General features: G+C 39.2%; 1 protein-coding gene across 1 annotated transcript in view; it reads left to right on the forward strand.

Moving 5' to 3' along the window:
• LOC118412849 (adhesion G protein-coupled receptor A3-like) overlaps positions 1-15,034 on the forward strand; it is a 39,288-nt gene that overhangs the window by 1,132 nt on the left and 23,122 nt on the right. Inside the window, exon 2 of the mRNA XM_035815891.1 lies at positions 3,150-3,227. Coding sequence (XP_035671784.1) covers positions 3,150-3,227 — 78 coding nt within the window. The remainder of the gene's footprint in view (positions 1-3,149; positions 3,228-15,034) is intronic.

The raw sequence follows: 15,034 nt of genomic DNA on the forward strand, positions 1-15,034 counted from the left end.
TAGTCTGCTTACTGTCATTTCTTCCAGGGGTTTCTCACCTTTGAGTAAACATCAGTTGGCTGTGAAATGTGAATCATAGCTGTGACAATTGACTAATTTTTAATATGTTGTTAGAGGTTACAATAACTCTAGTCTATATACATATCATATATATCAGTAACGTTATATTTCAGTTTCCTTTACGGTGATGGCAAAAGACATGATTGGGAAAATTACTATCTAACGTTACACCTATTAGAAGGCTATAATGAAGCCACATTAGAATACTAGAAGAAAGTAATTAAAATTTATTGGATGATCTATTTGATACCAATTTTGCAGCCTAAAGAATAGCAGTATTTTCAGACATGAAACTTTCGATGAAGCCCCCTGGAGCAAACAAATAATTTATAAATTCCTTTCTCATGTCCAAGTGAACATGATCAATTATAAAATCCAGAATGATGTCCCAAAATAGAAATGGTGTTGTAAATTGCAGATAGTCATATTTGCTCATGATCATTATATCTAGGGCCCCCTACACCTTACATGTTTTGTTTGCCTTGCATTGCATTGATTTGATTGAATATGCACAATCTACAGGCAGTATAAGTTCTGTAGCTGGGCATTATGAGTTCTACAGTCATATCTAGAGAAAACAACACATGAATACCATGGCGTAACATAAAGCCGAGGGATAAGACAAAAATGTGAGTGTGCAGCCTGCCTTTGGGTGTGTGAATGACAGGGATGAAAGTGTCTTTAGGATGTAATAACACAGCCAGGCCCTGAGGCAAAGACGTAAGCAGTCGATCCTGAAAAAAAAGGAAGAGCTGGAACTTAGTGGAAGGAAATCAATTGCTGGGACACCTACCCAGAAGATAAATGATACCAGCATCAGTGGCTGTCACACCAGTTTTCTGGAGTAACAAATGACTACTGACACTCCCTTTGCCCAGGGACAAAGCCATGTACCAACTGAGATTTCTCTACGTTGATACTAGTTGGTAGCTGTGAGTTCAACTAATGCTTTCCTTTTTATTTTGGGTAGCGCAAGTCTGTCCCCTCAGACTTGCGTATGTCATTGCTAATGCAAGACTCATTCTTTCGCCTTGTTTTGAAACCTCACCCCCAAAAAGGACAAGAAGTCCAGGTATAGTAGGTAAGGTGTTTGCATTATGTAGCAAGGGCTTTCAGGGGCTTGCTTCAATGCTTGTCTAGCAGTGTCAGTGTTCACATTGCTGTGTGGTTAAAACCCCGGTGCATGCTATGCACCAGTACCATACAGCTATTGCCCCCAACCCCCCCAGCAGTGCTGAAAGACATGGCAATAGAGCGTGGCCACTGGGTTCACTTACAGAAAAAGGTCTTCGTTTCCCAAAACATGATATCAGCTGTCCAGATCAGTGTGAATTCTTCAGATTTTGTTCTGTGGAAGAAAGCTTAAGTCAGTATATTGTTGTAAATGTTTATATGATAATGTCTCAAATGCCTTCTATTATTAGCTGCTAGTAGTTTGGGTAAAATGTATCTAGTTGTGCCCGAAAGGTTATGATTTGTCATTATAGTAAAAGAAATTGTATTTGTGTACAAACATTATTATGGCAAACGTGCAGGTGAATTTGAAGTTTGTTAATGAATGTAGCTCTATGCTAAAGAATGTTAGTTGAACAGGAAACTAAGGAAGTCATACAAGGGAAGTACTAGCAAGTCTGGCATGCAGTCCCTGGTTCAGTTTCCGGCCATTTCTGTAGTAATTGGTTTGTATGTGATTGAGAGTGCGCAAGACAGCTGACAACACCGAAAGAACATTACAAAAATCCTGTCCTGGCAAAAGCTTCAGATGGTCCCAAGTGACCCAAGTTATGCAGTGGGCAAAGACTGTAAATACAGCCAACTTACAAGGTCATACAGAGCTTTTGTGGTTTGAAACTGGTAACATTTAAAGCAGGGCTAAGATGTGAAGCACTGGGGTTATTACAAAAGGTCATTCTAGAGGTGGCAACAGACATTGAACAGAAGAAAAAATTCCAAGACCTTTTCTATATTTGAATGTTGGTACATGGGCATTTGTGATGGTTCCTGTCTCTCTAATATATTAATCAGGTTGTTTAGTCTGTCCTGTCCTGCAGCTCTTTCTCTTTTTATGTTGCCATTTAATGATTAATATTTTTTCTACCAAAGACTTGTCAACACCAGCTAAAACTCATAAATGAGGATTTGTTGTGACACAGAAATGTTCCTTACAGCTCCAGTACAGTGAGTTGTAGTTTTGATCTATTTGTACAGTATCAAGTATGGATGAAAATTTGGGCAGAGGGCCAATTATCATCATTGCTACTTTAAGTATTGGTGTCAATTCAGGTTAAGAGTTTGACAAGTCAGATGTGAACTGAAGCGACACATAGTGGCACACAACAGCTAAAGGACTGACATCTTGATTACTGTAGCCTGGTATCACAAGTAAAATTAACTGTTCACATGCACATGTTCATATTTCCATCCCTGGAGGCATACCCTACTGATACTATACCCTTGACACATGACCTTACACCCCATTGGACACTAATTGGGTCTATCCTCAGTCCCTGTTTTTGCTTGCCCTGGTACCCAGTGTCTGTATCTCCTCTATGTGTTTTACTAATGATGCTGATTGGTTTGATGGGAAGTCTGGGATGGATGGTGGGGAGGCATTGTGATTATTTGCATAGTCCCCATTCCAGACGGCAAGGCAAGTAAACAGTAGAGGGGAATTTTTAGCATCACTGTATCTGGGCCTCTATGTTCCCTATAGGATCATCACTCTGAAGTTGCCATTTTCATGCAGTGTATAGTATTCACTGCTATAGTATAAACACCTACGCCTTACTTGTTTATGATGTCCAGTTGATACTAGTACTATGTACATACCTTTGATATGGACATAGTGATGTGACACAATGTACACCTGTACAAGTTTTTTTCTTCAAATCTTGCAGAGGCACTTGACCTCTCTTACGGTTTTAACAAATTTTAACCTGTTATCTCTCAAGTCTTCCAAAGTCCGACGATGCCAGATATTACTTGAAGTTATGAAGATTTCCTTTATGATTATAGGCTCTGAACACACATCCGTATGATTGACGGGTTGTTTTGTTTTGTTTAACCAGGTTGTTTTGTTTTTCCCATAGGAACTTACAAGGGAACGATATTGCTGTCTTGAAGGAAGGCGTGTTCACCGAGATGCCTGTCTCCAATCTGAGGAACTTGTAAGTACTACCAACTTCCCTTGTAAGATGTAGAGAAAGTCCTTATTTATTCACTGCCCTGCCTTGTTACTTCCAGGCGAATGGCTATTGTTAGGCACCCAATGGAAGCATTTTCCAACACATGTTCCTATTCAGGGGCACAAAATCAGCAATGAGCTGAAGTCCATGAAGGACACAATGGAAGGGACGCCCTCTGACCCCGTTACTAATGGACGAACAAATGGTCTGCCTGTTCCTGTCCCTTTACTAGCCAGAGCCTCTTTGATCTTACTGTGGAAAGGATGGATTTTAGCTTGGTAAAGGGCTGTACTGTAGCATCTCCTACTTGGGTTATGCCAAGCAATGTGAAACTTGAAAGGGTGGCTGAGAGAAAGCAGTGACAGGGTGTTCCCAAGAAATGTTGCCAGTCCAACATTCTGTATCTTCCATGCCTACATGATAAGGACTTTTGTAGCAGTAACATTGCAAGATGTGATGGATTACTTGTTGCATTGGTATGGGTATTTGTATCAAGGATAGCAGTCAAATTATGGTATGTTAACTTGGATCCACAGGTGTGGAGAAGGTACCCGGTATTCTGATATTATGATTATAAGTGAGTGTATGAATATATGGTTTAAAGACTTTTCAAAGATACTTTTCGAAGCAATGTCTTTGATGCTGAAAAATGCAGGGAATGGCCGACATTCTTCACATTCTTTCTGCTTTTGCAGGGTTCTTCTTTAGAGTTAAAGTAACTAACCTGGTATTGAGTACACACTTGGGTTTGTCAGGCTCTATTCAGAGCAGATGAAGTTCTATGCCACTGGAAATCTTGCTCACCTGGTAAGAGTTTTACTCTGTTTGAGTTAAATAGCTTATTAAACTTCTACAGCGTAAAACTTGGATGGGTGCGCAAAATTATCCCAGCAGCAGGGAACTTCATCTGTCCTGAAAAGAACCTGGCCAATCCACAGTGTGACAAGGTCATGAAGTAACTGGCATTTCGAATAAGAGTTTGCAAATTAAGACTGTCTTTCAAATAAGAATTTGCAAATTAAGACTGCCAAGTACAAAATAAAGGATTCCAGGCAACCAATTCAAGCTTAAAGGTACCTAGTATGGAACTGGTATGGACTTCACTTGAAGACTTGGTATAACTTTGATGTAAGCTCCGGACGGACATTGTACCTACCACAGTACTGGTGGAGTATGTTAAACCTTGAAGTTGAAAGACGTATGAATGGGTGATAGATCTAGTCACTATATTTTGAAATGTGGGGGGTATGCAGCCCTGTTGCCCAGTAAAAGAGTTGATTACAATTACAGTCTGATTTGATAACAGTGCACTACCCTTTCATATGACAGATAAAATGCGGAATGGATCCCAAAGTGTCCATGTCAGGGGTACCTTAAAATTCCAGCATCTGGCTTCAATATCTATCTGTGTCCAAGAGCAACACAGAGAGTAGCTTGAGACTATTTGGAGTTTGTAATGCAGGATGATCTTGAGGGAAAACACATGTGTTCAACTTCCAACCTCTTGGTTTGGGCTGTTCCCACTTTTGGTCTTATGAAAATACACACATTTGCCATCTACTCTTCAGATTTTTTACTTATGTAGATTGAAGAGGCTTTTCCGTGAGGGTTTTGGTGTATATCAAGAGTGGATTTTCATTACGATACTGTTGTGTCTTGTGACTCTTGTAATTTTCATCTGTTGCAATTATTAGTGTTTTAATTTGTACTATCATATCTATGACATTTGTGCATAAATTACCTGCTTCTGATATGTCTGAGTATGTTGCACATTTTTGTACAATTCATTGAGAAACATGCCAATTTTGGTACCAGTAAACATAAAGTGGACAACTAGCTATTGAGTATGTTGGTTACCATTGCAAGTACTACGAAGTAGTTTCCCCAAAACAGGTTTCCATGTCTACAGGAAGGGAAGGAACACAGAAAGGTCAGGCCACTGTAATAACTTCTCAATCTGCTCCTGACATCTGACCTTTCAGCTGGTGCTGACAGCATTGTTAATGTTAGGTAGCATTGTAGATCAGTGTTTCTACCAGTAGCAGGCTTCGTAATTAATAAGAAATGAACTTGCAAAAATGTTGGTATAAATTGTTTTGGGGTCTCCACAGCTTTTGCATTATTTTTGCATTTTTTTCTTCGCTTACCTGTCAAATTAAGTCTTAATCTGTTCTTACAACTTTAGGATGCTTTAGGAAATTAGGATGTTTTGTGCTATACCTCTATTTTGTACCACGTATAATAGTTGTTGCCATACATTGTACCAAGTACAATTGTCATGCAATATAGTTCTGCTGTTGTTGCTTTGGTACATGTATCCATTCTAGACTACTGCTGTACTGGTAATTAAAGTTGTATGTAAATTGTAATTTTTCGAGTCCACTTGATAGATCTAGACCTAGAGAAAATGTTTTCACCAGATATCTCAAGTCTAGAGTGCTCTCAAGTGTTTGTACTTTAGGATAGAACCAATACAGTCTAATTTGGCTAGCAGACTCATTTCAGTGTTCACTGGTTTACTGTTGATAGGTTTAGTTGAGAAGTGTGTTACAACATGCTTCTGATCACTTCAGATTGTAACTCTGTTTTTGGAAATGTAGACTCAATGGCCACATTGGAAGATTGGTAAGAAATCTAGTTGGACTGGTCAGATACATATGTCAAGAAAAGTTCAATGAAACAACAAAATCCCCTTATTATTTGCCATATGACAAGAAATTCAGCTGCAGGTAACATAAGTTCTAGTCCTACACCTGGTCCCCACCCCACCCCCTGCTGTAACATGTGGGAACCCCCACCAGATGGGAGGTTATGATTCCACCACACTGCACTGTAACACTAGAAGGAAAGGCAAGCCTACTGCATGTGCATGCTCTTAGCATCAGCCATTCCTGCCATTCTGTGTCATGCAACCATAAAGTACTGAATGGTGCAGTTTGTAATAGCCGCACAGAATGAATCTCCTTGTTAGTATCTGTGGTGTTTCATATGTAGTTTGATACCGTGGCATTATACTGGTTTTATGTAAACAAAATGAAATGGCCTGGGTAGATTTTTAAGACAAGTGTAAAGATATATGAAGAGCATGTCCTGTACATGCATGTGATTGGCTTTTACTGGTGGTGTGCGTAGCTGAGATTCAGTTTGAATTTTGCTGTGGAAGTTTTTTTTTAAATCTAATTTTGGATCAGCTAGGAGCCTGGTCTGACCCAGTTACATGTACCTACATGTAGAACCTGAATTCCAAGTCAGTCTCCATAAAAGCAATCTAAAACCCCTTTGAAGGGAGGTCCCTCCATTGTAAAACAAAGGACCAGCATAGAACCATTTCATTATAAACAGGAGCTGTTATCACAACAAATGGTGCTCTTGAAGTTTCTTTCCAGCATACACTCCAGCTTTCTGAATACCAGGATGATTTGGTTTAGTACATTGTAGCTCTACGCAGATAGCAGTTTAATGGCTTCGTTAAGAAATCAAAGACTTTGCCTCCGGCCAATGAGGTGAAATATTAAAGATATGAATCTCTATGGCAACACCATAACAAGAGACAGTGGGAGAGAATTTAGTTAATGGTCAGTGCTTTGATGTGAATAAAGTTGATTTGGACCATGGAAATTGATGCCAGATTGCTGCGGGCTTTTCTTATATATAGCTCCATGTAGAATGTACCAGGGTTCTGGAGAGGGATTGACATGGCTACTTTATGATGAAGACAGAGAGTGAATGATACAGATTAGATGGTACATGTACCTAGTACTAGTAGCATTACTTCCCTGTGGCTACCAGGAACTTTGTGGAACATAATGTTTTTGTTACACTGTTAACTTACAGTGAGCCACATTCAGGTCCTCCCACTAATGAGCACATGGTTTGATGGCAACTTGTCTTGTTCCCTTCCTATGCCTCCAGATGGAAGAACTCTACAACTCTTTGATGCCAGTACTATTCTGTAACTATTCTGGGTATGTAAAGCAGATCAAGAATTTATAAAAAGAAAAAAAAAAGAAAAGAAAACCATCACCTATGAAGTTGAAGGACATGTACAACAAAGCACCTCTGTTTTTGAACATGAAATTTGAAGAGGCTCAGTAGCACTTGTGGTAACAGCCTTTTTATAGCTGTATACACGTACATGTATTATGTGGTGGTGTACCCAGACACTGTTAAATACAGGAGGGTTTCAGGTTACTTTACCCCCCACAGCCTTCTGGTTCATCCTGCCATTTGTCTGGAGGCAAGCCCTGGGGTCATCCAGGGTTACCCTCCAGGCTTTTGTTGTGATGTGTAACTTTGGCTGGTTTTAATATTGGAGAAAGATGTGGATTTCCTGGTGGGTTCCTTCAAAGGGACCGTTTTTGGTTGGGCTTAACTCTCTCCATGCCACTGGATTATCCATGCTACAAGATAACGAAGAGTGTTAAAATCAAAATTGATTTTTAATACCAGTAGTTTCTTGATTTTATCAGTAGATTTAAGGCTACTTTGCTATATTACATGTTCTTACAGCAAAATTAGAAAAATGGATGGACATGGCAATTCAAATTCATGGATGAAACATGTTTGTATTGTTGGTTTATGACAAAGAATATGCATAATGATGGTAATTCATTTTGTATTATCGTCTGGTCCTAAACGTAAAGGTAAGGATACAAACCTGTCAATTTGATATTCATTTGAAATATTCTTTTTCACCTCAAGAGAACTTGCATCGAAGTACAAAAGTAGGAATCACAAAAGTGAATATTTTTTAAATGCATTTCTTCATCTGGTGAAAAAAAAAAACAAGTATGATTCAGGTGTGTTGCAGATATTCCAATCTATGTTATATGGATATCACACATTTGTTCTGTCATAGTGGGAAAAAACTTCCTTTGATCTGTACACAGTACTATGAGATATAGCAAACACCTTCCTGTTATTTCCTTCCAAGTGTCATGTAGTATCTTTTGACAGTTGATCTTCTCTGTAACAGGAGCTGCCAGGTTATTCGACCAAAATGCTGGTCACCTCAGAAATATTTGAAGTGGGGTTTGCCAAGGGAAATGGACTGGAACTACAGTGTACACAAGGGAAATGTTAGTCAGGCCAGACTTGTTTTTGAAACAAAGGGTTTACATTACCAGGATTGGTATTAAATGTTTAAAGTAAGATGTAAGTCAATGTGTTTTATCATTTTATTGATATAAAACTACATATGTCTTGGATGCTTGTCCTTCTTGAATCATGCAACTTTAACTTACAAAAAGACATGCACATTATGCTTTATGATGCCTTTTCTGATCTTCATGAATTAAGACATGTGCATGTAATACTATTAGCTTCTATCGGGAAAAGTTTGCAAACCTTGCAAGATGTTAATGAAAACTGGCAAGAAAGAATTTCAGGTTTTGCAAACAAGACATTACAATAGCCTCAGTGTATCACTGAAGATAAGTCCTCAACCCTAACAGTGCTGGATGGCATGGGAATTATTAAGTAGCCTTGGGAAAACTTGTTAATACAACTGCTGTACTTAGTGGTTGGCAGTGGTAAACGTTTCCCAGCACAGGTGGTACAAAAAGCCTGGGTAATGTGTGGTGTTGACAGATTCTTTCAAACTGGGCGGGTTGACTCGAAGGGCACAGTTGGCACAGCATATCTAAATAATAAACCACATCCAGCTCAAATGTGCTTGTAGACTGCACTTTTTGTAATCAATGCCCTGTGGATTGTCAATGGCACATGGGGGTATTGTCAAGACTAAAAGAGACTTTCCTGTACTATGTACATGTGTGTTGGCAAACTGCTGTCTCTGATTCTTTATTTACTGAATAACTAAATGCCATACCTTCTCAAAAATGTGTTTAGCCTTTTTCTAGCCATGGGTTGCCTTTTGTAGTCCTTTTCTCCACCTCCATGCCTTTTTAGCTTTCAACTAGGGTACCTTTGACTCGGTTGGACCTCAGGAATTTACTGTAACGGCTAACATTGTCTGTGAGTCCTATCTAGCTTTCTAGATAAGTATGTATAAGAAGCCAGTAATCTGAGCCATCAAAATCATTTAGCACATTTTCACATACTAGTACTGTAATTTATTGTTGGAATTGGGGAATTTAGGCCAACCGTGAGATTTCCCTTGCTATGACAACTTAGAATGACAGCCTTTGTGGAGAAAGGATTCTTGTAATACCAACGATTTATAAAACAAACTACAAAAGAACAAATTACTAGCAGGACTGTTAAAAAGTCTTCCATTGTGACTGAATGTACAAGGGTGAGTCGAAAAGTTATGCCAGGGGTTTAATAACAGGCTCATTTTCTCATTGAATCAGTTGAAGTTTGACACAAAGATAAAGGCATATATCTGCCTGAGACTGAAATATCTCAACATGTTGTTCAGATCTGGAAAAAATGATCTTCTGACAGACTTCTAAGGGTGTGGTCATCTTGGAATCAACTCAGGTACTCATAAAAATGTGAACAACAAATTGATATGCATGTATTATAGTCTCAAGACAATTAATTTACCTTTGTGCCAAATTTTAACTCATTAGATGAAAAAAATAAGCCTGTTATGAAACCACTTGCACTACTTTTTGACTCAAGCTCATACTACACAGTAATCCACAGGGAAACAGTTAGAGCCTTTCTGGCAGATAGACATAAATAAACAGATATAAATAGCTTTAGGCCTATTGTTTGTGAACAAAAGGGGGGCAGCTATTTGTTGCCTGCTGGACTTTCCTGGTGGTATTTCAACACCTAGCAAATGGCTTGTGAATAGGTGCAAATTATGCTACCAATTAGCCACCTATTGTGTTGCCTCATTCAACAACACATTAGATGATCTTCGCACTGTGTCTATCAAATTCACCTTTACTGAAGGTGAGAAGTGTGTTCAACCATAAAGTGACTCATACTGTTATAGACTAGATGTTCTAAAAAGACAGCCTAGTCTATCATGTTTGTATGAAGAGAACCATTATGATCTACTTTATCTTGTTTGATATTGATTGGTATTACTTTTCTATAATCTATAATACATGGTAAATAAGTCAGGTTATTGCTACCTATTGATGACTTGCCAAATTGGTGATTGTCATATATTTGTAACAATGTTCTGCCTTTATATCCCCTACTCAAACTTGATATACAAGCTCAACTTTTTTTTCACAATACAGTGTAAAACATGTTGCCTGACTTTGATTAATTAAAAGTCAGGTTGGACATTGTATTCTCCTGCACAAAGTCCACCCTGCTACCATCCTTTCTGTAGTTGTCTGCTAAAGTAGAACAGATTTGACATCCAAGCCATGCAAAATTCATGGCGGAGAGGGGCGACTCACCAGGGGAGGCTATGTTATGTACAGTATTTAGGTTACCTCCATGATATAGCTTGACAATTGAGATGCTGGTCTTATTTGTCATGCTTCAGCCCATAGTGTCCAAATGTAGCTATACAGCTTCTAAAATGAGTACAAATGTACAAGTCTCTTCATTACTAATGACTGGAAGTGAGATAGCAGTATGTTGGGGCAATTGCATTACATTGTGTTATATAGTTTTACTGGTCGTAAAGTCTGTACATAATCCAGATGGCAATAAAAGTGCCATTTCCTTATGAAGCTATTCATGAGGAAATCTTGGATAGTATATTTTGACCCTCTCAGGAATGAGGGGTGTCTATGTAATTATGGGGTGCTTAGTGTCAATACTGCCCGGGCCATTATTGCATGTAAATCATCAGACATTGTAACTAGGACTAGATATCATTATGCTGCCATAGAAATTGATTCTGCTTGCAGATGATGAAAATAACTGTTTACAATTGATAAAAAAAACAAATCACTATCCTTAAAACCAACATTAAAAGAGGTTCGTGTATCTGTGATTTATAAAGCAATTGCAAGGTATACATACAATCAATGATTGTTGGTACTAGAGTATGGGGTACAGCGGTGCCAGGGGACCCTCTTTTTCCCAGATGTGGGCCAAACTAGATTTGTCATAATTGCCTGGGGGACTCCATAGGATGGTGAAATATGAATCATGAGCTGATAACTATTGTGTGGTGATGGCTGTGGGTATAAAGCTTTAATGAGGAGGCAGCAGGAGGAAGATGGCACGGGATATTGATTCAACCAGAGGATGATTGTTGACCAGCAATCTGTCTGCTAGTAAATTGCCCGTGGAGATGTTGTAACCAGGGCAATAGGTTTTTACATGCTTGTAGAGACAGCGCTCTGGGGTGATAATTTTGTAGCTTTAGCACGCATGTAAACTTCTAGTGGGCAGCTGATAATGGCTGCAGGCATGTTGCAGGAAAAACAAAGGTAGAGCAAAAGAGGAGAAAAGTGATGACCTCAACCCATGTCTTCATTCTATGTACCTCTGTAACTTGAGAATGAATAGAAACCAAAGTGCCAAGAGTTTTGTCAATTTAGATTTGTGCTGTGAAGGATATATTATAGGTTGTTTGCCTTGTAATTGTATGACTATGAATTAGTATGGCTATCATTTTATGCACCTTTACTTTGATGATTATGTTTTGTTTGAAGTGTGAGTAGGAGGGAGTCAGAAGAAATGAAGTGGGAATCAAATTTCCAGACATTTCTTACAGCTCTATTTAGGGAAGAGCCTCACATCTACTTCAAAGCATCTCTGCCTTAACTGACTGAATATGGGGCACATCCTTATTGTATTGTAATTTGTAGGCATGCTTCCATCTTCACAGATGAAACACATATTACATCCATATTACAGCCTTGAAATTAGGTTTTTCCTCTGCAGTCCCAAAAGTGTCTCGAAAAGAAATTCAAACTGTCCTGAAGTGAGGTTCAATTGTGGTATGACAGTAATAGAGGAAAATGCATTTTACAAGTTTACCTTTGCCACTTACTATAGATAAGAAATGAAAGAAATCATGTTTGGGCTTGCGTGGCCACATGTGACTCAGACATGGGATTTTGTAAATGTCAAAAAATTGTCCCAAAGCACACATTCAATTGTCCAGAGCCAGATTTTGCTGGCCGGGGGCCATAGAAACACTGTTAGTTTGGAGCCCAGCTCATTGAAGTCTTTCATGACACAATCCTTAACTAACCTGGATAAAAGCAAAATGTTTAGGGAATAACACAATGTAGGTCTGTACTGTGTACAATATCAGTTTGTCTACCAGAAGGTTGGTACAAAATAGAGGATTTATGAATTTTTATGTCAAACACGAAATGTTGTGCCAGGAATTCATTCACCTTGCTCCATATCAAATCTTGTCAAGATTACACTAGATATAAATGCATTCTATCTGCATTATGTCAAAATACAATACTGTTTTCTCCTGCCAAGCTTTCTCATTGTTCTCTAAAGCTAACTGCAGTGTCAAAGGTCAAGGTCCCCATTGGGAACCCTACTTGCATTCACCTCCTGAACTTTGTGTTTCCACGCTGAGAGCCACAGGAGGGTGCAGGGGCTTTGAACAGAGGCCACAGGAGGGTGCAGGGGCTTTGAACAGAGGCGGAATCAGCATAACATGCACAGAACCAGAGGGCTGAGTGAGCAGGTTACCCAAGTAGATCAATTTAACTGGATAGCTCGCTGCCTCCTCTTTTCTGCTGCATTACATCCTAGGCTGGATCCCTGCCCAGTTCATGGCAGGCAAATAAGCCCATGTAATTTTCCCAAGTCGTTTGATCTGGAGAATTTTACATGCAGGAAGTGTTCTTGGCGAAGCTTCTGCTATTTGAATTAGAATTTACAGTCAGGCCGCAGTGAATTTATTTGGTGTACGACCTCATGCATGCATTTAAACTTCTTTCCTACCTGACTTAATCTTCAAAGTTTTATATTTGTAAAATTGGTATATGGTCTATTTTGCGGCTGACATGTCATTGCAATGCTTCTCTTGTGCTGTGTTATATATGAATTATAAGTATCTAACTCTTACTTCTTAGTCCTGTTAAAATTGAACTGTGTTATACTTCTATAAACAAGGAAGTATTGGGAGATTATAAAAAAGTACATGTCCTAGTTCTCTGAAGACAAATACAATGTTTACTTCCTCTGTAATTTGTTATGTTGTTTTTCCCAGTATATCGGTTTTGGTATTGTTGACCTATTGTAGATAGTACAGCATCAAATTGCATTTTTTTGGATGGAAAGGCATGGGTATAACTTGGCAATAGACATGGATTATGTATGCTTCTCCAGTGAAGTGTTGTATCCTGTTATTTCTGCCAGAGTGAGGAGCTCTCTTCCTAATTGCCCCATGCCTGTGAAGCCCACACTTGAGGCTTCCAATCTGGCTGCGGATTTGTTTGAAGTAGCAAAAGCAGTGTATCCGCCCCCAAGTGCATATGGCTGCATGCCTGGCTGCTCAGCCTTTGAACTGAGCTGTGGAAAAAAAATTGCAATTCCCCCTGGTGGAGACTAGGAATACAAAAGTGCGGGGAATGGTGCGTCTATAGCAGTACTGGTGGTCACACTCACAGCAGGAAAAGCCTGAATAGATGTCTCAATTTGTTTGGGAGGTCTATCAAACCTTCATTCACCTATTATGCCTGGAGTCACAGCTTGCTGGACACAGAGCAATGTTGGTTTTTCCTCTGCCTAATGGCCCCTGCAGAAGCACATAAATCTCCCTTGGTGGTCAGTTGTATAGAATGAAAACAACCTCGTAGATGAAAAGAGTACTGCAGTTTGAACTTCTCTTTTGTCATTTATGTCACTGTTAGCACACTTCCTGTTTGGGTGTGTGAAAACTACTATCAGTTGATCTGAGAGGTTATAAAAGCCTTTAATGTTAGAAATATTTATACTGTGGTATAATATCTCCTGTTAGGGGATCCATACATGGTTGTCAGAGCACTTTGAAGAGATCAAAGAGCATTTGATACAAGCAGAACCAACCTGAGTTGTATTTCTCCTGATGGTAATTAAGACAATGTTCAAAAGCTTTCTACCTCAGCACGTAAAAAGGCTGTCTAGAACACCCAGGAGACAATTTTGACATCACAAATTAGTCCCCAATATTTTCATGAGATGGAAGTTGACAGATGAGACCAGGACCACTTTCCAACACAATAATGAACAATCAGAGCTTGTTTCTGCTGCCACATGCACAGCGTCTGTGATGTGTTGATGATAGTTATTTGAATTAATGAGATTAGTTTCTGAGATTTTCATCATAGTGCAGGGATTAGATTGTTACCATTAGGCACAATAGTGCACCATGTGGGTTGTCTCGGGGTGGCTTTTAGATGTACGTCAGTTTGAACTGAATTCTGAAACTTATTTTTACACTGTGAATCAAATTATGATGTTTTTCAGTTTCAAGGAGAACTAGAAATTAGGATGCATGGAGTGATTCTAGTATTTCTACACCACCACTGTCAGAAAGCTTTGGTGGTAGGAAGTCCTGTTTCAGGATTGTTGCTGGCAACATGTAATTGTTTACCTCCAGTGGAGAAGTTGTCTGGACCATTTCAGGGACCACATCTTCCTGGACAGGAATGGGCCAAGATTAGAGAATCTCTGGTTACAAAACACAATCTGCTCCAAGGAACAACATGCACTAATTGGGATCAGAAAGTTTCCGCTTTTTTTGTTGCCTGATTTTTTTTAATGGAATTGTTTTGTGAAATGGTGGGCTTGTACTTTTTGTTGCAGAGAAGTCCAGTGTGTTAGTATGGAGTTGAGATGTGCACAGTAATATCCTGTTTTACGGTAAAGGCAAGGCATCTATTATTGTCCCATCAAGCAGAGAGCACATCCAGTATGGGGGCTTTGGACTGGTCATCATCCTCTGGAGC

Source organism: Branchiostoma floridae, chromosome 4 (genome assembly GCF_000003815.2).
Source record: "Branchiostoma floridae strain S238N-H82 chromosome 4, Bfl_VNyyK, whole genome shotgun sequence".
NCBI classification, from domain to species: Eukaryota; Metazoa; Chordata; class Leptocardii; order Amphioxiformes; family Branchiostomatidae; genus Branchiostoma; species Branchiostoma floridae.